At 42.4% G+C, this 24,524-nt stretch overlaps 1 protein-coding gene across 2 annotated transcripts in view; it reads right to left on the reverse strand.

Annotated features, from left to right (window-relative positions):
* Nucleotides 1-933: 933 nt before the first annotated feature.
* The window catches only part of SAMD12 (sterile alpha motif domain containing 12), a 341,402-nt gene continuing 317,811 nt past the window's right edge, over nt 934-24,524 (reverse strand). Inside the window, exons 5-6 of one of the 2 annotated variants that reach the window (XR_012064180.1) lie at nt 1,473-1,839; nt 934-1,384 (exon numbers count right to left, since the gene is read on the reverse strand). Coding sequence is in view for 1 of the 2 variants with exons in the window: in XM_006211434.4 (XP_006211496.1) it covers nt 1,362-1,384 (23 nt within the window). In the remaining variant the exon portion in view is untranslated. The remainder of the gene's footprint in view (nt 1,385-1,472; nt 1,840-24,524) is intronic. The other variant, XM_006211434.4, reaches the window with a different exon arrangement.

Here is a 24,524-nt window from a genome sequence, read left to right on the forward strand (position 1 = left end):
TTCAGTCAACTTTATATTTTCAGGAAAAAAAAAAAATCTCAAGCATGATGTAGGGTCAGTCAATATGGACATTTCTCTAATTCTTAAGTAATGACTGGGTTGACCAGTTTCCCAGGACTGTGCTTTGTTGTAAGACATAGTAAAAAAAAAAAATTAGTTGTGGCTAGAATCCCAGAAAGAATGAAAAGAGACTAGTAGGTCCTCTCCTGAGGAAGAAACCTAGGGTGGGACTGGAATCTTTTTCTTCTCTAGACATGCAGGGGGTCACTTGCTGTTTTTCCTCCTCAGAGATTGAACTTGTGATTGAACTTGGCCTAGAAAGTTCTCCAAATTAAAGTCAGACCACACAGGAAAGCTGCATTCTGCTGCCCTGACCATCAACCCATCCTAGTCTAAGATTAAAAGGTGGCCACTCACGTCCCATCCCCCCACTTTATTTTTTAAAGAACTCTTCTGTAGAATGAGAGACTCTATATATTGGCCAAATAGAAGCTCCCTGTGTTTGAGCGCTTTTATGTGCGGTGGTAAGTTGTGCCCAGGTGAGAGGAGACAAGAGCTAAGAGACCACATTACCAGGTCCACCTCGACTTCCCTTTGGTGCTATAAGACATCCCGTTGCTCAGTAAAGTGTCAAGAGGCTGAGTCTAACAGTATCGTGGCCACAGTTACCAATCTACCACAAATGACTGGGGATGTGCTAGGAGTGGAGTCTTGTCACGGACAGTCTGAGCCAGAAATAGGACGAGATTTATAAAAGAAAAAAAAAAGTAAAGACTTGTTTTCTCACATGTGCTGAACGTGCTGATTGGTTTCAGTGTAGTGTCCTCAAGTAAAGTGCTTAAGAGTTGGACAGAATACCTTTAGATGTCGTAACTAACACAATAGAGACATGTTTACATTCCGACCAGGGCGTAACACTGTGAACACTTCCACTGAGATTGCAAAACTGCTGTAATTTTTTTTTTCCTAACACATCATGCCACCTGCACACATAATAAAATAATCCAGTAGTTGCCATGCTAAAACAGGACTTCTAGTGAAGGGCACAGACAGCTCCCCGAAGGGAGCTCGAGTTATGCACAGTGATGAAAACTGGAAGCAATTTTCCAGCTAACGGTCTGCCAATGACCACTTGGAACAACTTGGCACTCTATATTATGCACCTCATTTTAAAATCCATAGCAAACTAAGATTTTCCAAAGCCCATCATCTTGACTGAATGGCTGTTTTTTCAGTTAATCTGGTTAATCTGTCAATGCTCCAAGGATATCTTCCGGCAGTGCCATGAGTTAGTCTTTCTGGGAGGAACAGGCCATGTTCTTATCAACTGGCAGGACAGCAGCTTGGAAGGCTAACCACGTTTATGGAGAACCCTCGGTTGAGGCTGCAAGAGGAAAAAGAAGAAAACATGATAAGCTATTTCTGTACATTCCCACATACTGGTGTTTAGCAGTGATCCTATTCAAACAAACCTTAGCATCCTCAGGGCAAAGACAGAGCTCGAGTGGAGATAACGGATACTCAACTCCAGGATGAATTTATGGTGGCTTGTGTTCTTGGAATGCCTTTCCATTTTCATTTTTTGCAGAGCGTGGAAGATATCCATCTCCAAGATCGGCGAAATTGCACGGGAGGAAGGGGACAACCAGATCTCTGGAACTGGCATTCAGCCCTATGACAGGGCTGTGGTTAGGGAAACCATTTCATACATTATGGGATTTCATGCATTTACTTGATCTGGAGCAAGATCAGATTGGGAATGGTGTGGAAGCATTTTTTGGGGGCGGGTATGGTAGGGGGACGTTCATTCTTCATTGAGACGCTTTCCCAAGATAAAACCTAAAAGGAAATATTGGAAGAAGCATGGAGGTCCTGAGTTTGTTAGTTGTAAAGTCTGACTGGCTGAACAGGCTAGCGACTCGCTGGACAAAGTCATTAAAATCTCACCAACCTGAACTACTTGAATGGCAACCCCGCTTTTGACCTTGGGAATGCTCATACAAATACATTTGCCTAATTTTCCCAGCTTTTTCATTTTATAATTTTTCCATTATTTTATCTGGGTACTCCTTATAGATCCTTATACACAGGTCCTCATTAATTAGTTAACAAGCACAACTGAATATTTTGCTGAGAAAAATATCAATATTAGCTTTATGTAATATACAAAACTATTGCACATTGGAGAGAAAGCAAAAGCTATTGATGTTAAAAAAAAAAAAGACCTAGTTTTAAAATTGGCTTTTCAAAAAAATGAGAGAATGTACAATTTAAAAGCAAATGTTTGATTAAAATTCATGATTTCTGTGACAGTGCAAAACCAAAAGTAAAGCACTATTTAAGTGTATTCAATATAAAATAATAGCACACGCTACTGATAAGGTTGTGATGGAGGTAGAATACCAGTATGTTGCTGACGGCATTGTAAACCAGAAAAATAACGTCAATTTATTTAAAAACTATTAAAAATTGACATTCATTGACTCAGTGTTTCCATTCTAAGAGTGTATCCTAAGGATGTAGCCTAAAAACATGGAAGCAGCTATTTGCACAAATATGCAACCCAGATGTTGTTTATAAGTGGAAAAATCAGAAAACACGCAGTCTCCTACTGAAAATTTAGGTTAAGTAAATTATAGTACATTAACAAGACGGATGATTACATGGTCATTAACATAATAATTACGATGATTATGTAGTAACATGGTGAACAGTTACGATATACTACAATATAAAACTTACACATATCTATAGAAAAGAAATGTAAGGGAAGTGATGAAGGGTTTTTACTAATTTTGTTATAGTATTTTACATGAGAACAACAAAACTTAGGTTCACGAGGGTGCAGATTTGACCCAGGAGCACTGATTAACTAAAGCATCCACAGTTACTTTCATTCACTAATACTACTCAGAAAATAAATATTTACAATTTTCTTAAGGGAGAACACTCCAATATTATTGAAAGGGTTAAAAACTGACAAGAGTAACAATCCTTTGTCCAAGCCAAGGGAGCAGTACAGCTGGAATAACAGATTTCCAGGAATTGGACACTGTACACCATCGCTGAAATGTTTGCTCAAATCAGCTCTGGAAAATGTGTGACCTTGGTAAAGAATGATTAAGAATAGCCTAAATTTAAAAAGAAACATTAAAAAGTGAATAAAGATAATAAGGAGGAAACTCCAATTACTCTACTTTGGATCCTGAGTCAGGAGTTGATAACTAAGTTTAGCACAGTTGCTACTTCTGCAAATAACCGTGTTTTCCACGTGCGCCTCTAATAGCTGGTGCAAAGCAGATGTGTCTGATTTTAGCCTGTGATAACACTTACAACCATGGACATTTAAAGGTCTTTTACCTGTGTTTCCCCAATATGGTTCTTAGGATAGACAGAATTATCCCCATTTTATGGATGAAGAAATTGAGGCCCAGGGCTATTATTTGCCCAAGGTCACACTGCTGCTGAAGGTCAAATCTGTACTCAGACTTGGGTGTGTCCAATTCTAGTGACATGTAGGAATGACAGGGACAAATATATCAGGCGTAAGTATTCAGAGTCTTTCCATCTTCTAAGCAGGATTCTGTGGTCATCCATAAGCCCAGTCAGCACAACGAGGGACCCAAGTGGGCATAGAAGAAAACTGGTGGCTGAATTAATTTATTTTAGAAAGATGGAGATATTAGAAAAACAGAGAGATACTCCTATAAGACATGAATACACACAGAAGTAGAGGCCATAGAGAGACCAACTGGGGGTTTGGGGAGTGGCATAGGAGATGTGGGGTGGTGGCTTCCATGTGAGTGGGTCCTCTGGAAGAAGGATGGCCAAAGAGAAGAGTGTGTATGGTAAAACGCCGCCTTGACCATCTTTCACTGGAATCAGTCTTCATTGCTCTTTGATGCTTTTGCAGTTAGCTGTGTTTCCTTTGAAGGTGTCAGCATGTTGAGCTGGGCTTCATGTGGGAGCTCATGTTTCTTCAGGTTGTATGTGCAAGGGATGTGCCTAGTGCAAGGCTTGAACCACTGTCTTCCTATCACAGAGGTACAGTGATGGGCTCTTTGCGAGAGACTTCTGTCAACTGCAATAGGAATCATGCCTTCAGGTATATAAAAGCTACATGAGGTCAGAATGCAAAGTGGCACTCTGTATTAACTGAATGGCCCTGGCTCTTTATATTTTTGTTTTTCTGTGTTTATTTATTTATTTATAATATATTTTTATTGAAGTATAGTCAGTTGACAATGTGTCAATTTCTGGTGTACAGTACAATATTTCAGTCATATAGGAACATACATATATTCATTTTCATATTCTTTTTAACCATAAGTTACCATAAGATATTGAACATAGTTGCCTGTGCTATACAGTATAAACTTGCTATTTATCTATTTTATATATAGTAGTTAGTATCTGCAAATCTCGAACTCCTAATTTATCCCTTCCCACACACTTCCCCCGCTGGTAACCATAAGTTTGCTTTCTATGTCTGTGAGTCTGTTTCTGTTTTGTAAATAAATTCATCTGTTTTTTTAGATTCCACATATAAGTGATATCATATGGTATTTTTCTTTCTCTTTCTGGCTTACTTCACTTAGAATGACACTTTTCTGTTTTTTAACTGAAGTACAGTTGATGTATAATATTGTGTTAGTTTCAGGTATATAGCATAGTGATTTGTTTTTGCAGATTATATTCCATTATAGGTTATTACAAGATATTGGGTAGAGTTCTCTGTGCTATATAGTAAATCCTTGTTGCTTATCTATTTTATGTATAGTAGTTTGTATTTGTTAATCTCATATTCCTAATTTGTCCCTCCTCTGCCCTTTGGTAACCATAAGTTTGTTTTGTATGTCTGTGAATCTGTTTCTGTTTTGTTTATACATTCATTTGTATTATTTTTTAGATTCCACACATAAGTGATATCATATATTTGTCATTTTCTGTCTGACTTATTTCACTAAGCATTAGATTCTCTAGGTCCACCCATGTTGCTGCAAATGGCAATATTTCATTCTTTTTATGGCTAAGTAATATTCCACTGTATGTATGTGTGTGTGTGTGTGTGTGTATATATATATATATATTTATCAATCACATCTTCTTAAGCCAATCATCTATTGATAGTCACTAGGGTTGCTTCCAAGTCTTCACTATTGCAAACAGTGCTGCTATGAACATGTATCTTTCCAAATTAGAATTTTTGTATTTTTTTCCAGATATATACTGGATCATAGAGTAGTTCTATTTTTAGTTTTTTGAGGAAATTCCATACTAATTTCCATAGTAGCTGCACCAATTTACATTCTTACCAACATTGTACAAGTGTTCCCTTTTCTCCAAGTCTTTGTTATTTGTGGTCTTTTTGATAACAGCCTTTCTGACCAGTGTCAGGTGAAATCTCATTGTGGTTTTGACTTGTATTTCTCTGATGATTAGGAATACTGAACATCTTTTCCTGTGCCTGTTGGCCATCTGTATGTCCTCTTTGGAAAAATGTCTATTCAGACTTCCACCCATTTATAACATCAAGTTTGTTGTTTTTTTGATATGGAATGGTATGAGCTGTTTATACATTTTGGATATTAATCCCTTATCGGTAATATCATTTGCAAATATTTTCTCCCATTCAGTAGGTTGTCTTTTCATTTTGTAGATGGTTTCCTTTGCTGTCCGAAAGCTTTAAGTTTGATTAGGTCCCATTTGTTTATTTTTGCTTTTATTTCTTTTGCCTGGGCAGAGTGATCTAAGAAAATATTGTTCTGATTTATGTCAAAGAGTATTTTGCGTATGTTCTCATCTAGGAGTTTCGTGGTATCATGTCTTACATTTAGGTCTTTAACTCATTTTGAGTTTGCTTTTGTATATGCTGTGGGGAAAGGTTCTAATTTCACTGTTTTACATGTCACTGTCCAGTTTTCCCATCATCACTTGTTGAAGTGACTGTCTCCTCCAGTGTATATTCTTGCCTTCTTTAATTGACCATAGGTGATGGGTATATCTCTGGGCTGTCTATTCTATTCCATTGATTGATGTCTATTTTTGTGCCAAATACTATAGCTTTCTAGTACAGTCTGAAGTCTGGAAGGGTTACACCTCCAGCTTTGTTCTTTTTTAATCAGGATTGCTTTAGCAATTCTGAGTCTTCTGTGGTTCTATATAAATTTTAGGATTATTTGTTCTAGTTCTGTGAAGTCATGGGTATTTTGATAGGGATTGCATTCAATCTGTAGATTTCTTGGGGTAGTACGACCATTTAACAATATTAATTATTCTAATCCAAAAGCATGAGATGTCTTTCCATTTCTTTGTATCATCTTCAGTTTCCTTCATCAATATTCTATAGTTTTCAATGTATAGGCCTTCACCTCCTTGGTTAAGCTTATACCTAGGTATTTTATTCTTTTTGATGTGATTTTAAATGGGATTTTTTTTAAACTTTCGCTTTCTGGCATTTCATTATTAGTGTATAGAAATGCCACAGATTTCTGTGTATTCATCTTGTATCCTGCTACCTGGCGGAAATAATTTATTAGTCCAATTTTCATGCGGAGGCTTTAGGGTTCTCTACAGAGTATCATGTCATCTGCTCATAGGGATAGTTTTACATCTTCCCTTCCAAGTTGGATGCATTTTCTTTCTTTTTCTTATCTTATTGCTCTGCCTAGGACTTCCAATACTATGTTAAATAGAAGTGGCAAGAGTGGGCATTTTTGTCTTGTTCCTGAGTTTAGTGGGAAGGATTTCAACTTTTCACCATTGAATACTATGTTGGCTGTGGCTCTATTGTAAATGGTAGGTGGTTCTGGCTCTTTAAAGGGGGAGGAGTGTGATATTCGAGATGGTACAATTTTGGGCTCCATCCTCTGGGCTTTGCCATCCCGGACTCCCTCCAGCTCCTCACATGTACTAGGTTATTTACAGCCTTTGCTAAGCCGTTCCTCCTGCCTAGGATGCTTTCTTGTACACCCTTGAACACTAGCAAACACCTACTCCTCTATTTTTCAAGACCACTTCAAGTGTCACATTCCTTATGAATCCTTCTTTCCCACTAGAAACAGCTGACAACTTCCCCCTGGATGCCAGCATGGTGTCTTAAATGTTTACCACCCAACCCACCATGAACACTTTATTTTAATGTATCTATCTCTCCTCCTAAATTTTTTGAGGGTGGCACCATGTCTTACTGTTGTGTATCTTTCTAATTGTATAATATGGGTGCAGTGCCGGGTATACAGAAAATGCTTAATAAATAGTCTTGAAATTAATGGAGAAAGGAATGAGGTTGGAGAAGAGGAGTTTTTTCTTTTTCAGGGCTTGATTCAGTACCTAATTTTACTTGAGATTTAATCCTGTAGCTCGGGTCGGCATACAGAGAGGGGGTTGCTCCTGTTTCTTCATCTGTATCTAAGGACTACTCCAGGGACATGTGCATCGGAGCTGGCCAGGTACGGATTTGCAGCTAACCAACAGTAAAGGGCTTCTTCTCAAATCTTTTATCAATGGGCCAGCATTCCTAGTTTAGGCATTCTGGGAACCAATCATCTCTTTACTCCAATAGCTTCAGAGTCCAGGGTGAGTAGGGAGACATTAGAGCCCAATGTTTAAAGAGCATGAGTTCTGGAATCAGGCAGATCTGGTTGATATCCCATGCTCACCTCTTACCAGCTATATGATGTTGAAAACATGAATTTCTCCAGACCTCAGTGTCTCCACCTTTAAAATGGTCATGATAATCCCCACCTCACTGGGTTGCTGTAATGATGAAATGGGCTCATAGAAAAAGTACTTTGCATGGTGTTTGGCAAATAGTTGATATCTGCGAAATGATGACTACTAATTATTATTATTATTACTGCCGAAACTTCCCAAAATTCCCTAGAGAAACTTGAGATACAAATAGGTCAATGTATGCCACAATGCCACAGCTAGGGGCCAGGAAACAAACAAAATGGACTGGAGGTCAAGCCTTCGCTCCCTCCATCAACGGATAACCCTCTTCTTGCCTGCCAAGGCCACAGTCAACACATCCTGGCTTCCACTCTCGCCCAGATTAGCGCAGTCCCCGTCAGACAATCTCGTGATAAGGAGAGTTCACAGCAGACACTTCAAAGGCAGGAAGAAGCTGGCCCAGGAGGCCAAGGCCAGCTTGGCAGAGGATCCAAGAACAGATCTGGGACTGAGAGTGCACAGGGCCACCTCTCCCCACTCCAGCAGCCAGGGTGTGTTGGGGAAAGAGGAAAAAACACTGTGTGCAGGCAGCCCCATCTCTCATGGGCTGAAGAAATAGGACCTCATCTCCTAGAAGGGTTGTTTAATGTCTTCCATTCCAAAAGAAGTGCCCCTAGCTCCTACCTGAAAGCATCTTTCACGTGCCTCAAGTCTGAGGACTTTAGGGTGAGCCTGAACCATCCTTTGACGTGGAACAATTTATAGCCAGTGTGAGATGCACATTCCAAAGGAGTGAGCTCCATTGTCTTTCTCCACAAAATAGTCAATAATAAGCAGAACTAACATTTATGGAGCAGCTACAATGGCCAACTGACGTTTTAGAGGAAGTCTCCTCATTGACTCCTCACCACCATCTTTGAGGCCTGAATTGCATTATCCTCATAACCCACCTGGGAAAAATGAGGCCAAGTTCATGAACTTGTCACAACCACCCTGCTGGAACATCTACAGCTGAGACTGGAACACAGATCTGTTCTCACCATGATGCTTTCCTGACTCAGTACGAAATGTGGTAGGAAAGCAAGTTCCTAAACTCCAATAGGAGACCAGGAGACAAAGCCAGTAATGTGTTTGTATAAAAGAATGCTCATCAAAGGTCAACCCAGTGCAATAAAGTGCCCGAAATAAGAGGTGTGACCTAGAGAAATATAGGTGGACCTACACTTCCATCTAACAGTCTGAAAACTGTGCTAAGGTTAGAGTCGTGGTTCTCAACTGGGTGCAGTTTTGCCCCATCTGGCAATGCTAGGAGATATTTTTGAAAGTCACAGCTTGGGGGCAGGGGGTGGTTACCCCTGTTATCTAATGGGTAGAGGCCAGGGACTCTGCTAAACATCCTGGAATGCATAGGACAGACCCGCACTTCAAAGAATTATCCAGCTCAAAATGTCAATAATGTTGAGGTTGGTTTAGAGGATACAGGTCCTTGTTTATCTTCTATTCCTGGTCGTGAGCCAAATATATCTCTCCCAAAATAGGCCACGATAAAAACCAACATAAGTGTGCCTCTTGTGTGTACAGGAAATAAGGCTAATTTCAAACCTCACTCCCCTCTTCTCTTCATCACTTGCTTGTGTTATTTGATTTTTACATTCAGTGTAGTCAAAACCTCTAGTACTAAATCATTTCTAACTTTTAGAACCCTCACAGGCATGCCATTATAAGAATCAAGGTGGGATGATTTAAACAGGTGTGCTCAATTAATTAATTAGTATGTATGGAAGACGTTAGGAGATAAAAGGACAATGGATGATTTATGTGGCAATAAAACTCAACTCGGCTAACCAGCTCTCTGGTGGGGGAAGTCACATGCATACTCAGCTGCACTGGTGTCATCTCTGCCACTACCTGCCCCGCTAAGAGTTTGCGGGGTGGTCATTTGCCCCCTGAGAATGTGATTGAGAAGTCAGTGCTACCCTGACAGCATGAAGATGGGGGACAGAATTCCTGGGAGGACGGTCTTCAGGACGGTAGAGGACTCCGGTTGAGGGCAGTAAAGCAGATGATGGACACAAACTAGTCTGTGGCTTCTCATGACCCCTAGTAAACTGGGAACTGCAGTGACTCTGTCTGTGATGGTTAAATTATGTGTCCACGTGACTGGGCCATGAAGGGGCCAGATACGTGATTAAACATTATTCTGGGTGTGTCTGGGAGGATGTTTCTGAATGAGATGAACATTTGAATCAGTAGCCTGAGTAAAGCAAACTGCTTTCCGTAATGTGAGTGGTCCCCATCCCGTCAACTGAAGGCCTGAGTAGAAACTAAAGGCTGAGTAAGGGAGAGTTCACTCTCTCTGCCTGTCTTTGAGTTGGGACATCAGTCTTCGCCTGCATTTGGACTCAGATTTGTACTGGAACTAACCATCAGCTCCCCTGGGGCTCCAGACAGCAGATCTTGGACCTTCTCGGCCTCCTAATTGTGTGAGTCTTGCCTTAAAATTTTCTTTTTTCTTTTCTTTTCTTTTCCTTCCTTTTCCTTCCCTTCCCTACCCTTTCTTCCTTTTTCTTTCTTTCTTTCTTTCTTTCTCTTTCTTTCTTTCTTTCTTTCTTTCATTCTTTCTCTTTCTTTCCCTTTCTTTCTCTCTCTCTCTACCCCCCTCCCCCTCTCCCCCTCTCTACCCCCTCCCCCTCCCCCCTCTCTTATTATCTCTCTCTCTCTAGATAGGGCTCTATTGGAGACCAGTGTTTCCTGTTGGCTCTGTTCCTTTGGGTAACACTAACACAGAGTCTACAGAACACGATGACCATAACAGTCTAAGTACCATCATTAACTGAGTACTTACTATGCACTAAGCATCACGCTAAGAACCTGCATCCATTTTGCAGCAACTGAAGGAGGTAGATATCATGACCTGACTCCACAGATGAAGAAAGTCAGGCTCGGGGAGATAAGTGACATAAGACCTTCAGGCCAGGCTGTGACCCTTGATCTGATTATGACATGTCAGGGGCCTGTTGATGCCACAAGTACTAAGGAGACAGGGGAGGTCTCAAGGCCCCACAGGAATATTTTCAGGCAGTCGTTTATACCCGTGTGGGGTAGGCAGGCTTGGCTTCCATCTCCCACCCTCTCAGCCCCTGATTTTATTCTTTCAGTTAGAGAGGGGTTGGTTCCTGATATGAAGAGGAGTCTTTCTGCAGCTAGCTTTACCCTCCTCCTTGGCTTGCCACCCCCCTGCAGGGAGTCTAAGGGTTTGTAGGATGAGCGAAACTGGACCAACACACACACGTATGCGTGCGTGCACATACACACACAGAGAAAGAGAGACAGAGAAGAGTGCACTTGTGCGCCAGCTGCCTCTCTCCTTTTCCTCAGCCCTAGAGGGGAAAGAAAAAACCCAATTCATGCTGTATTTGTTCCTCATGATTCTACTACAAATAAACTGCTAGTCTATGCTAGGAGGCTCAGAAACCTCTCAGAAATGGAGTCTGGTTCCAGTGGGTGAGTTTGAATCTCTGGATTCCAGGGTTTTTAGAACTCTGCCCTTTCGGCCTGAGGTTCTGAAACTTGACTGCATCAGACTCACCTCAAGGAGCTTCTTAAAATTTGTACTGTGTCCAGCCTCCCTCTGTCGCTGCTCATTCAGAGAGTACAGGGGGAGGTCTAGAAATCTGTGTGTTTACCAAGTGGCTCAGTGATTCTCCTGAAGTCAGCTTGGCACTCACCCGCTGGCATGCCTGTGTCTTTTCCCCAGCACTTAAATAGTAGCTATTTGTCCTTCAGACAGAGAAAAGTGTGCAGACCGTGGGGGAAATTTGGTTTACAGTCTGGTTCACTTCATATAATAAAACATGAAGAATCCTGGATATGATAGAATGCGATGATCCAAATACTGGGTTTTAGAGTGAGGCAAGCAGGAGTGGCAAGACTCAAGCAAGCCATCCAACCCATTCGTAGCCCTGGGGAATCAGGTGGTCCCACTATTGTTCAGATTCTACAGGCTGATTCATGCATCAATCAACCAAGCCAGCAAACAACATTTATTCCATTGAGTATTTCCTAAGATGCCCCGCATTGCCCTGGGGGCCGCAGGGCCTGGAGAGCTTCGTACCTGTCTCGCCGTACTTATCATACTGTATGAGAATCACCTGATGATGCCTGTCTCGTGACTAATGCTCCTCCAACTTTACTGTGCCTGGAAATCCCCTGGAAAGGCTGGTAAAACCCAGATTTTGGGGCCCCAAATGGAAAGAATCTGAGGTCTGGAGTGGGTCAGTGACTCTGCATTTCTAACAAGCTTGCCGCTAGTCTGAGGACCACTCTAAGCACCACTGCTCCTAGCCACAAGCTTCTTCAGTCCACGAGTATGTCTTCTTCTTCTCTTTCTGCAGTTTGTGGTAGGAAACCTATATTAGCAAAGGGGCTCTCAAAATGTTTGTTTCATGGATGGATGGGTGAATGGATGGTGAAGTACATGTATGAGATTAGCAGTTTCTTAAAGTAAGATTAGAATTTCTTGGGGTTCATAGTATTTTTCTTGAATGAGAATGGATTCACGAATTTTCAGTGTATGCAAGCATCTGAGCTCTATACATTCTCTGTGAAAATTCAGGAGGCGTATCACCTTCAGTCTCTGGGCATGATTTCCCCAGGAAAATGGCAAAACCTCACCCAGCTTTAGGGCCATCTTGAACTAGAAGCCTGCTGACAACAGTGGTTACCATCTTGCACCACATGAATATGAGATGATGCATTTCTGGGAGGTAGTATCATCAGGCCAGATGCTCTCAGCAGGGATGGGTTCCTACCACCGATTAGTTAGAGGTAACCCCAGTGATTCCATTCTCTGCACTGGACAGAGGCAAGATTCTCAAGTCATTAAATTCCAATAGCCACTCTAAAAGCTTTTAGGACCTTCCAGCAGAAAACTCTGTCCACTGGCACAGACAACAATGAATCTCATGAGGGAACATGGAAACCCTGAAGTTTAATTCAAGTTGCCACTGAAAGTCCCCTCCACCTCCACACTGTCAGGCCGGCTGGCAGATTACATACTGAGGGATGCTGTCCTAATTTCTCTCATGGCTTCTGGACCCCACTTCATTCGGTCACAAAGCCTGGAGCCCTTCATGTTTGTCGACTGAATGAAAAAGTCAAGTCCTTTTTCCTTTTTATCCCCCCTTTAAGTTCATCTATACCCCTTTGTCTTTCTCTCTACTTAATCTTATTTTAATCTCAAGAGCCTCTCTGTTGACCAATCCAATAGCTTCTTCATTGGAAAAATGTTCTCTAAGATTCACCCCTTCAGAAAAAGTATGTTCTAAGAAAATTCTCCAGATCCTGCAGCTTTTCCAAGAGAAAAGCACACTTTTTAAGGAGTACACAGGGTTTACTCAGTGCTTCTCCTTTTGTGAGCCGAGTCTCAAGGGGCTACAGTGCCTCTTTTTGAAATAATGCTACAAAGCTACATAAGACAAGCAAACAACACTGCGAACCATGATAGATTTCACCAGCCAGAACCTTAGAGGATAAGGTATTTTAGAATAGGGCTTCCCAAATTTTAACGTGCCTATGAGCCACATACCGTAGGCACGTAGGCAAAGGTATCTTCTTAAAATGTGGGTTTTGAAGGTCTGACAAGCTCTCAGGCGCTACCAGTGCTGCTGGTGTGTGGACCACACTTTGAGAAGCAAGGCTGTAGATTTCCCAGAACAGCACTGCCCAATGGAGCCTTCCACAGGGATGGAAATGTTCTATATCTGCTGTCCAATATGGCAGCCGGGAGCCCCTGTGGTGGGGCACTTGACATGTGGCTAGTATCGTGAAGAAATCAGTGCTACATTTTATTCAGTTTTGAAGCATTTAAATTTAAATGGTCACATGTACCTAGTGGCTGCCATACTAGACAGCTGCTTTAGAGTGCTGCAGACGGAGCAAGGAGAAGCCACAAATCCTTTCAACCATATTGTCAATTTATTCTGATTCCCACCCTCCTCCTTTTCGTCTTTCTGCAGGGAGAGCTCAAGGCTTCCCCTCTGGTTTCCATCATGTTCCCAGAATTACTCTCTAAACAAAACAGTAATTAGGAAAGACTTTATAAACGTTCTAAAGTGCAGAAGATTATCTCGTTTACAGAAACCCTTTTAAGCTGGGAAAACCAAGCAAGAAGCCTTATGAGAAACAGTTCTTTTGTTACGGGCCCCTTCACCCTGGGGTATGTCTAGCAGGATTTTGAAGACAGGCTCCAAGGTTATTTCTTTGCTGCAGGTTTTGGCCCTTTGGCCTGGAACACGGGAGTGAATGCAGACAGTCCAGGCATCCTAGAATACGTAAGTTCAGAAAAGAAACAGAGCTCAGTTCAAGCTGAGTTCTCCCAAATGAGAAAATGCTGAAGGTGGGGAAAGGGGAGGGTTTAGTTTCATCTAAACGGGACTCAGCTCTCAGCATGTTTCAGTCTACATCACAGTTAATGAGGTTTGGGGGTCTTCCCTGGGCTGGTGAGTATTAATTTCCATTGAGAAAAAAGTTATGAGGCTTGGATGTCTTAACGATAACAGATAATTTCTCAGTGTTGGCGGAGCTACAAAGCATGTTGCTATGAAACTGTGTGGATTGGGCTATTTCTTTTGTGTACAGCGTTCCCCCTTAAAGAATCCACTTGGCCTGAGTTGCAAACCTGCTTCGGGACCCTTGTGATTAATTGCTTGAACTGGCTGGTGGCCATCAGCAGGGTCCTGCAGTTCACCAAGTGCTACACAGAATTATGAAGCTGAAGATTTAATGGGATTTCAGGTAATAGAGCCCAGATGTCCAAGACTATGATGTTTGAAATTGCACTGCTCACAAGGCTGCAGAGCTTAAACCTTATTTATTTCTTGCTTAGTAAATTTCCCTGTTTCCATCTTGATGTCATCTTGGACCAGTCAAATGCTCAGGCCCTCACCTTGACATACGGCATCGAGAGGAGACATTCACGTACATGCACCTGTAGCCAATAGCCTGGAGATACGTGGGCGCCCTGCCTTCCTGCCCAGGCTCTTGGGATTACCTTTCAGCCAAGGACAGGGTAATTAACAGCCCTACCTCCACCTTGCCGCTATGCAGTGCTTAAATTCCAAATTGCTTTCACGCGTTTAATTGCATTTTATTCCATCAGGGTCCAGGAGAAGTGGGCTGGCACAGGTATTATCATTTTCATTTGGATGAAGAAACCAAGGTACAAGGGATAATAATGGTTAACATTTGTGGAACCCTTACGTGCCAAGAAGCACTGTTCCTGTGGGGTTTCTGTTCATCGTTTCCTTTAAGCCGCATAACAGCTTTGAGGTTGATATGATTATTGGCTCCACTTTGAAACCCAGAAAACTAAGGCACAGAGAGGCTGGGTCACACTGCTCATAACCGATGGAGCTGGGATGGAAGCTGGTACTCTGGCTCTTAGTTGCGATGCACTGCCACCTCCCTAAGGAGGTACCATCAGCATCCCAGACAAGATCTGGTGTCTGTTGGTGCTAACATAGCATTCATTTCACATCCTTTGCAAGATGGAAGACAGTTCCCAGGCACGCTTTTCTAACAAGAAGCCCCCTAGACCCCTATCCCCTATTGTCAGAGCAATGCCACCCCTTGAATGCCCTAAGGAGAGGAGAGGGATTCTGTTTAATGGTACCCTGTTTGAGAAGAGCACTTGGCCGAATATTCCAGGCCTTTTTATGATCACATTTCAGCCTCTCCTTCCAGACTTATCCACCCTGTGTTCCAGTCACAGTAACTGATGGAATTTGTCTCCTCCTGCCCTTCCTTGGTTTACACGGTCCCTGCTTCCGGCCTCATCCTCCTGCCCCAGCTCTCCCCTTCCTGCCTGGCCAGCTCCCCCACCCACCTCAAGGAGGCTTCACATGGTCCCTTTAAGCGTCCCTCTCCCTGTTCAGCACTTCCGCATGGCGTAGTTGAATGAATGACCCAGTGGAATAAACATCACTTTCTGATTGCTCTACCAGGCACTATGCGAGTCCACGGGGACACAAAGATGAACGACAAACAGCCCTTGTCACTGCCCTCAGGAATCTTCCGGTCTACTGAGAGATCCACCCATGAGGAAACCACCATCACATAGCGTCCCGCACGTCTCTGCAGAAGGAAGGCTGCTCGCCACTGTTTACAGATACGGCTGGGAATTGTGCCTAAGTCCCAGGCCTCCCCCTGGTGAGGGAGACTTCATGGGCGGAGGGCTTGTATTTTATGTGTCTTTGTTCGGCAGTCTCTAAGCCACGCAACTATATGCTAACTAACGAAGGACTGTCTTCCACGTGATGGGGTCTCTCACTCCGGTAGGAGCAGTCTAGAACCTCCCCTTCCTCTCCTGTCTTTTCCTTGGAAATGGTGCGGCCCAGCCAGGGATGGGGGAGAGGAAGCTCTGGGGGTTTCCTTGGGGTCAGCGAGCAGCAATGGCCCAAACCATAGCTCTCTCTTCTTTAAGGGGCCAGAGAATGTCTTAAAATTAAGAGTTTGGGTGAATCTTCCTAAAACTTACATCTATCTTCAAGGGTTGGGAAATCGTTTTTTAAAATCACTCTGATTTGAGAGCAGTTACTCTGATTACTTGGGATTAGGTGACACCTTATAAACCTCTCTGCACAAATACACTTTTTCATTAGTTACTCTTCTCAACAGGATTGGGGAGGAATCCTGGGCAGTGGCCCAGCCCCATGAAAAGCTCTCTCTCTGGAGAGTCTGGGTTTGGTTCGGGGAGCCCGCGCCGCAGCACTCCATTCATATTTGGGGAAGTTTGCTGGAGATGGGAGGTGGAACGGCTGTCACTGATCTTCCCAGAGCCACCAACCTGTGTTGCCCAGCAAGTTTAAGGCATCAGCGTGGGACAAGGAAAACGCGATTCTTCCACTTGCTAGTTCTCAGACTGGTCAAGTTATTTAACCTCTCTGAGCCACAGCCTCCTCATCTGTGAGAGGATCCACCTGTGGCTTGCAGATGTTTTTGTGAGAACTACTACCTTTCATTGAACCCAAGATGCAATTTTTAAAATGTACTACTGAGAAAGGAGAAAAAAAAAAAAACCACTGCTAATGAAACTATGACGCAATGCTTTTTTGGACCATTCTGCACCAGGCATGATGTTAACCTTTTGTTTCTTTGAGATTTCTTTCATTTGCTCTGAAGAATCTGGCGATTTCTATGCCTTCAGGTACAAGCTTCACATACAATTTAGGCAACCTATTTGCACGCATCCTGGTAATAAAAACAACATATCTTCATCTCCTTGTGATATCTTCCTATAGGTAATATAAACATCATGACTGCTGCTTGGCAAAAATATATGAAATTGAGGTCAATCCTCCAATGCCAAACATTTGCCTCGCTAAAGGCACTCTTTCTGTGACTTTTAGCATTCAGAATAAATTTTTGCTTCAATGCCAAATTATAGTGTAATATTTCTGAAGATATTTTGAAATAGCAATTAAACTCAACAGGTGAAGTCCTAATAGTATACATAGCTTGAGTGAAGTGATGAAAATATGAACAGTCACAGCCAAAGTCATGCACCCAAGACTGCCACATGACCTACGGTGGGTATAAGACTGCCTCAGTTATAAAATGTATAATTCAGAAATGTTAAAATATGAAAAAAGTACATCTCAGAAGCAATGACATACAGTAAACAACAGAGCAGATATTATGGGTCTTATCCCTAATAGATGCTCAACAAACCTCAAATCCTTCTCCATTTAATAAAGGAGAATGGTGAAACTCAAAAGAGTGCAGGGAGGCTGGATATCATACTGTTGCAAAGAGATAAAATACTGGATTTAAATCTGACTCTTTTTGTATAAAACTTACATTTCAGAAACTACAAAACCATGAATGATCTCCATAGAAATCGGAGTATTTTCCACGCAGTATTTGAAAGATGGCTGCAAATTTTTGTCACAGCCCCTCTTCCTACCTCCTATAGGGGCCTTTTTTCCTTCCCTCTTGAATCTAGGCCAAGCATATGACTGCTTTGTCTAATAGAATATGGCAGAAATGGCACTGGACCAGTTCTGGTCTTAATCTTGAGGAGGACTGGGAACTTCTGCTTCCTTCTCCTTAGAACCCAGTCACCATGCTATGAGTAAGCCCAGCAACTACATGGAGAGACCCACATAGTGGAGAATTGAGGCTCCCAGCTGACTCCCCAGCTGAGGAACCAGCCAGCCGCCTCAACTAACTTGCTAGCCATTTGAGTGCGCCATCTTGGATGTGGATCTCCGAGCCTCAGCTGACAACACGTGGGGGAGAAAAGAAGAGGTCCTTGCTGAGCCTTGCCCAAATTGCAAAATTATAGTCAAATATTAACTAGTGTTTTTTGATTCTCTAAAATATGGGGCAGTTTTTTATGCAGCAATAGATAATCGAAACTCAGTATCTTGTTAATTTTCACAGATGCTCTGAGCAACATCTATTCAAGAACCTTGAAGAAGCAGGACCTGGAAGATCTTCTGACTCCAGGACTGAGGCCCTTGCACAATTATTCCACACACTGGAGTTACTGGGGCTAAGCAGGGCTCGCAGGGCTCCTACTGTCTTACTCCTTAGTTCTCACCTGACTCTATGATGAGAGGGGTTCAGGGCTTAAAATTCACTTCAATGTCTTTATTCTTGAAATCTGAAGATCATAAATAAAATTGTTAAGAAAGTCCTTTCTCCACCTCTCAAGGAGTGTTTCTTGCATCACTGGAAATCTTTAAGAGTTGAGTTCCAGGGGGTTCAGGAAAGAAATAGAGAAGAATTAAAAAACACTCGAGAGGGGGAAAGTTTCAGCATCTCTCTCACACACACAATCTTAAACCTTACTTGGAATTTGAGAGTGGAGTTCATGAATTAGATGTAAATGTGTCTGTGATACTCCCAAGCTTTTTTAGGTATCTGGGGGTGGCCTCAAGGAATAATATCCTACTGGAAACAAGCAGGAGTCGCTGGGGACCCATTTATCTTGCTCATGGATTATTCAGAATGGAATCCCAAGAAGATTACTTTGTTGACAGACTGAAACACGCATGGAGTGGAGCCAGTCACATCCTTGTGACAGAAAGGCTCCACATAGAGACAGAAGCCTGGATGACCACAATGTCACTTTAGACAGCAACCAAGTAAATTTCACATGGTTGCTCACTTTCCATGCCAGGATGTCAAAATCTTTTGTTTCAACATCTAGCAGCCTGTACGCTGTGGCGGCAGTTTCCGTAACATGTTAGAACTGACGGTAGGCGTGTGTGCCCTTGGTGGAGACATTCACATCTCAAGAGGCAACACAGTCAAGCATGTCACCTTGCAGTGCAATGTGCAGCTAAAGAGGCTTAAGGAGGCAGCTCTTCTTTGTCTCAGGGAAATGCCAAATATCACTGAAGCAGGAAGCCTTTTAATAGCTGTCTATGCAGGATGCTGTCTGTCATGGGTATGGATGTTAGAAACTTGGTATTTATTTTGGAAACCAAGAAGGGGAGGTAAAATAAACTTAGCATTTAATTCAATACAAATAGCTGGTGTTTATCTTTGCTTTAAAGCTATAGTGCTCATGAAATTGTAACGCTTTCCCGTGACTTGCTAGCTGATGACAAAGCCACCATTTCTTAATGAAATCAGTTGTGTGGGAGACAGTGCCTTACAGCATATGGACAGAATAAATCAGAGAGGAGGCGACAGTGCAAGAGGTAAGAGGTGGAGGCGGAGGTTGGGTAGGACCAGGACTCAGATGAGAGCTCAAACAAGAGGTCAGACTGTTACTGCAGTCGTTAGATGTAAGGAGAATTTATTTGAAGCACTACAAAAAATCTGAGTAAGAATATCCAGCTGGTGAAATATAACTTCTCTACAAGTGCAAAATCTGTTTCTGCTATTTTTTTTATATAAACCAAGTTATAGTCAAATTCCTCTATTTCAAAAGTTAGACTCTGGCAATTTCAATAATCTAGAACAGGTGTTGGAAAACTGTAGCACCTCTAAGTCCAGTCCAGCCCACCACCTGTTTTTACAAATCAAGTTTCATTGGAACACAGCCACACCCCTTCATTTATGTATTGTCCATAGCTGCTTTCAGATTACAATGGAAGAGCTGACTTGTTGCTACAGGGATCATGTAACTCACAAAGCCTAAAATATTTATGATGGTTCTTCACACACACAAGTCTGCTGACTCCTGACGTAGAATACCAAACTATTTGTGTTAGTGAAAAGGCTTTATGAAGCCTATACATTGCAAGGAAAATAGCTGTTACCAAGTGCTCTCTGCTCCGTGGATGTACATGAAGCATCCTTTCATCCTCACTCAGAACAAGTTCCATGAAGTGAGATAGCAGGATAGAAGGCAACAAGGACCCTCAGAAGGTACCATTTAGCAATAGTTGGCAGGGGATTGAGGAAACAGAAAAAGTACTGAATCGCAGCAGCCTGGGGCCATTTAGCATCGGGCATATGTACAGTAGTGTAATAAACTTACGTGCAAAACGAGACGTTAAAAAAAACTATAAAGTGCTTCAAAGAGTAAGTTTCAATGATCCCCCAGACTTTTAAGTACTGGAGCTTATTCTGAACGTTTCTTGATAAATAAAACATCAGCCATGCATGAAGGTGGTGCGAGACTTCAGGAAAGCAGTGATATGATTTTACGTGCATAACGTGTAGTATAGGTTAATATTCCTTCACTGTACACACCTCCTACACTAGTTTCTCCTTTCCAGTCCCTGATCTCAGCGTTCATCTCTTAGGTCCTTGCAATAGTTTTATTCTTCTGCTCTACCCTATTCCACATGCTCTTATCACATGAGATCCCTCCCACCCTGCAAAATTCCCTGTCTTGTTCATCAGCACACACCGAATGAGTATCCACTTTAGGAGAGGCATTGTGCGAGGTTCTGAAGGAGACTCAGAGCCGAGTAGGGAAGTTTTTACCCACGAAGTGCTTAAAATATTAGGGAGGAAAGACAATACACTTACACAGTTGACCCTTGAACAACATGGGTTTGAACTTCATGCATCCACTTATATGTGGCTTTTTTCCAATCAGTGACATAGTTGGCCCTTCGTATCCATGGGTTCTGCATCTGAGAATATGCAGGATCAACTATGGAACTTGAGCATCTGAGGATTTTGGTACCCATGGCCGGTCCTGGAACCAATCCTCTACAGATACCGAGGAATGGCTATGGAAAAATAATTAACAGTAGTATAAGGTATTAGTTGATGCAAAAAAAAAAGTAATCACTGTTGCATAGATTGGTCCTGAGAAAGTAGAATCTGAACCAGGCCTTGAAAGAAAAGAGAGAAGAGTTTTGGAAAAGGGCATTCTAGAAAGTGATGGCCAACTGCATTCAAAGGCACCCTAGGGCTCCAAATTCCCCACAAGAAAAATTCCAGGGTACGAGGCTGTATCCAGGGCTTTCTAGAATCACTACATCCTGTCTGTACCTTTTACAACATTTCTCATAAATGCACTCTCCTCTGATTGCTCTCAGTGTTCTCCTGGCTCTGATTTTCGGGCACGCTATTCCTAACGCCTACAGAAGCTTTCTTTCCGCTCATGCTTATGCCAACTCTATTTATAATTTGAGGTCCAGATTCTCCATGGGGCCTCACCATGGGGCTCTATTCCCGGGGACCTGGTTACATGTGGTCCTACTGTGCAAGACTAGCACGCAGCTCAGACCGAAGACAGCTCACAGCCCAAGTTCGGCAACATCAAAGTTGGTCTGTAGTCAACAGGACAAGTGCACCAACTACCGGCTTGGAGGTTAAATTGCTATGAGAGCCTCAATGCTTATTCTCAAGTTATTTACTGATTCCATCCTGGATCAGTAATAAACAGCTCACAGGCTGGCACTGGTCTGCCGTCCACACTTTAAATAGCACTGCTCTGGTCTAACTTCATCTCTTCTCATGAATCTTTAAAAGCACTTATTGTCCATTTCAGGGGCTGAAAACTGGTGGCGTGTAGGCCAAATTTTAATTAATTGCCAACATGTAAAAAAATGGGGAGATTTATATTTCTCTGAAAAATTGGTAGTCGTGGCATCACTGTCCCATAGTCTCAAATGACAATAAGTGGCTGGAGCTGAGCCGAGCTGCCTCTTTAGATTCGGCAGGAACTCCCCAGTTCTCCGCAGTCCCCACCATGCTTCCTGCCATCCTCAGGACAGCACAGCTCTCTCTTCTTTGTGCTTGCCTGAGCTCCTTGGGCATCTGTGTTGGCCACGCTGGTCCATGATGTGCATTTTGCCACTTGAATTACAGTATTTCATGCTCTAACCACTTGCTGCGTGTTTGTCTTGTGTTCATATCTAGATGCAAAATCCTGGAAGGAAGAGACTGTGCCCTGTATTTCTTCTCAGTCCCTCTCTGTAGACAGTGCAGTGCCATGGACACAACAAGCATGAGTTTAATAGTTTTAAAATAATGGAATGAACACACCATCTATTCTGTCTGGGTTATAAATCTAAAGTACAAATCTTCAGTCAAACACACAAGGTTGTTTTGTTAACACTCTCTGATGGACGAAAGGCAGCTACATATTCTTTGACACCTCCTTCCAGTAAGAGATGGGCACCTATTTCTCCTTCCCCTGAATCCAGCTTGGCCTCTGACTGCTTTGACCAGTGGAGAATTGGGCAATGATGCTATGCTAGTTCTAGGACTGGCCCATACGAGACAGGCAGCTTCCACTTGGTCTGTTGAGATGTCTGACTACCACGCAGAAGAGACCAGGTGGAAAAGCCTTGAGAGCAGAGGGCTCAGCGGAACCAAGTTTTCCAGCTCTGCCTGCCAAAGTGCCAGGAATGCAAGTAAAGCTGTCCTGGACCAGCCCTGCCACCAGCTGAGCATCCTGTATGAACCACATTGAATGCCACGCGAGGCTGAAGGGTTGCCTGAGCCCTGTCCCAATTCCCAACCCTCAAAATTGTGAGATATAATGAAGTGGTTGTTTAAGCCACTAAGTTTTGTGTGTAGCTGGTTACACAGCAGTAGAGAAGTACAACAGAATTATCCGTGTTTCTATGGTTTACCCAAATGGCATCCTTATAATCAGAATTCAAGTCCTTATATTTTTATAGTTACGGCATACATGAAAAGTGCTAATGCTGCCTAGCATTCTGGGTAAATGGTTGAGGCTACTCAGGGCTGGAGGGGCGGATATGGGAGTCCTGCCTCTGAATCAGTGTCTCTTGGCGCACACACTCCTTTGAGTGAGCACTTGGTTATGCATAATTCCGCTGCCACACCCTTCAATAATGGACATGGTGAATAATATTTTCTCTACAGCAATTCTGCTGGCCTTTTAATTTTTTATTTGATATTTTAGAAACATATCTATCTATTATTTTGATTTATATAAATAATCTGGCTATGATTCTCTATTTTATGACTTTGTCTAATAGTCTAAACAGCCTGTGACTCTCTGGTTGTGAAATATGAAATTTGATAGTCCCTAAGAAATGTCTCCTTTCAGTTGCCAAATCCTAGAAATCTTTTAAGTCCTTAAGAAGTGTACATTTTAAATAAAATCTTACCTTCTTCTCAAGAGTCAGTCTTTAGTTAATCACTACATTTTTCTTCTACTATTCTTATTATGTTGTAAAATCAGTTTCTCAAAGAACTGTTCTCAATATTCTCATGTGTTTCTCAATTTCCTGTTGCAAACCCTGGGAACCAATTGGCAATCATGATTCAAGCACAGAGAGAGACAAGATCTAGGCTTGGCCGAGGTTGGAAAGGTAATAGAAACAGAATTGACAGTTACTTCATCCGTTCCTGGTAACTTACCCCATTAAACAAACAGATAAACAGATCAAAGCCTTCCCAAAGAACACCTTTACCCTGTTTTGCTATGGTCACTTTGTCATCATTTAACCAGCGATTATGCAAATATGCAAAACCTGTTCTTGTACCGGAGGTTTAAAAAGCAGGAGGGGAGGGGACATACTGCGCACAAGAGATGGCAGGCGGTAGAATATGATGATACGAAGATCTTTAGAATTATTTGCACACAATTTCTTTCAAGAAAAAAACCCCAAACCAAGAGGGAAAACCTCCTGAGGTTAAATTAAGAGGTGCTCATGAGAAATTAGAGACTCATGGGGAAAAGAAAGAAATGAACAAAATATTTTTGTCTCCCTTACAATGTGTTTATGGTCTGGCTTATGCAATAACAGAAACATACATTCAAACTTATATTAACTAAAACAATCTCTGCCTGCAAGTGGTTCACAGTCTAATGGGGAGGGAAGTAGAAAGAGAAAGCAACGAACTATATTCCAGTGAGAGAAGTGCCACACGAGTGGCAAGGAAAACAGGTTAGAAAACATACAGGCTAATGAATTACAGCCAGGGAGAGAAAGGGGCATTTAGGCTGAGTCTGAAGGGTGAGGAGGACATCTCCTTATATAGCTGGAGGAATAGCACTGCTGGAGTTTTGCTCAAGCCAAGACACGGAAGAATGAAGGAACAGAGTTGTTTCTAGAATGGCAAGATGTGAAAGGGTATCAGATGTGGCTTAGTCACAGGATGAGTTAATTGAGTGAGGGGTGGGGTGAAGTGAGGTTGCAGTGACTTGCAGCCTAATCTAATGTTTGGAGCCGGATCATGTAGAGACATGCGTACCAGGCTAAGGGGTTTGGATTTTATCATATAGGCAATGTGTAGTTAGGAACTTTTCTAAAGCAGAGGGTGTGCCATGATCATATTTATGGCTTAGAGATAGCACCTTGTACCGGCACTGCCTGTAGGGTGATCCCGTTTTTGCCTTTGTAGCAATTGTCATAGGCGCCCTTTTACATTTGTTGGAGTGATTATTTGGTTCC

The sequence above is a fragment of the Vicugna pacos genome, chromosome 25 (genome assembly GCF_048564905.1).
Source record: "Vicugna pacos chromosome 25, VicPac4, whole genome shotgun sequence".
Lineage (NCBI taxonomy): Eukaryota > Metazoa > Chordata > Mammalia > Artiodactyla > Camelidae > Vicugna > Vicugna pacos.